General features: G+C 44.7%; 1 protein-coding gene across 2 annotated transcripts in view; it reads left to right on the top strand.

The window, feature by feature from the left end:
- GJC1 (gap junction protein gamma 1) overlaps positions 1 to 907 on the top strand; it is a 3,888-nt gene extending 2,981 nt beyond the window's left edge. For both annotated transcript variants that reach the window (XM_031063639.1, XM_005429004.2), the window contains exon 3: positions 1 to 907. This exon is cut by the window's left edge and continues 729 nt beyond it. In XM_031063639.1, the coding sequence (XP_030919499.1) occupies positions 1 to 463 (463 nt within the window). In that variant the 3' untranslated portion in view covers positions 464 to 907.
- The last annotated feature ends 211 nt before the right edge of the window (positions 908 to 1,118 follow it).

Genomic DNA, 1,118 nt, shown 5'->3' with positions numbered 1-1,118 from the left:
CTCCATGTGCCTGCTCCTGAACGTCTGGGAGATGCTGCACTTGGGCTTTGGCACCATCCGGGACACCTTGAATGCCAAGAAGAAGGAGCTGGTTGACTCTGGGACCTTTAACTACCCCTTCACCTGGAACACACCCTCAGCTCCCCCGGGCTACAACATCGCGCTGAAGCCGGAGCAGATGCAGTGCACGGAGCTGTCCAACGCCAAGATGGCCTACAGGCAGAACAAAGCCAACATAGCTCAGGAACAGCAGTATGGCAGCAACGAAGGCAACATTCCCAGCGACCTGGAGATCCTGCAGAGGGAAATCAAAGTGGCTCAGGACCGCCTGGACCTTGCCATCCAGGCTTACAACAACCAAAACAACCCCAGCAGTTCCAGAGGGAAGAAATCCAAAGCGGGCTCCAACAAAAGCAGTGCCAGTAGCAAGTCAGGAGATGGGAAGAACTCGGTCTGGATTTAATGTTGGCTCTGTTGATATGCTGTGGTTTTTTTCCCCTAGTTTATCATAACCAGCAGTCCCATGAATAATGGCTTCCATTAAGGGAATATTTGACTCTGCTGATTTTCAGGGATACCGTTGGCTCGTGATTCAGCCCCAGAAAGGGTTTATACACTGACTCTAGGACTTTAGAACTTTATTCTTTTGTCTTCCAAGTCAGGAGACAAATAGGTATATTTAATTCATTCTCATTGAACGGTTTATGCTGTATGTACAGTATTATAGTACATTTATTATGCACAATTTTTTTTGTATTTGTACACTGGATCTGATGTTACACTTTTTATATCAACAAGGACAAAGCAATGGATAGCCATTAGCATTTTGTTAATTTTATTATTGTTGTCTGCAGTTATGTCATTGTTCTTCCTTGTTTTCCAAGTAAAACTTTTTATAAAACTTTTCTATGCTGCGTTTCCAAAGTGCCTTGAACATGCAGAAGTGGAGTCTCTGGGCAGCTCATGGGTGGGGAAAGATTTGGGAAACCTCTGTCAGTGGTGCTTCTTTACTAAATTATTGTGCTGCTTGTGACCTGGAAGTGTCATCCCATAAGCTCCTGTGTCCTCCAGGCTCTTTCCTCTATGGAAAATGACTTATAGGAAAAATATGTGTTTGT

The sequence above is a fragment of the Geospiza fortis genome, unplaced genomic scaffold (assembly GCF_000277835.1).
Source record: "Geospiza fortis unplaced genomic scaffold, GeoFor_1.0 scaffold373, whole genome shotgun sequence".
Lineage (NCBI taxonomy): Eukaryota > Metazoa > Chordata > Aves > Passeriformes > Thraupidae > Geospiza > Geospiza fortis.
Note: the sequence above shows the minus strand (reverse complement) of the source record. Positions and strands in the feature narration are given on the sequence as shown.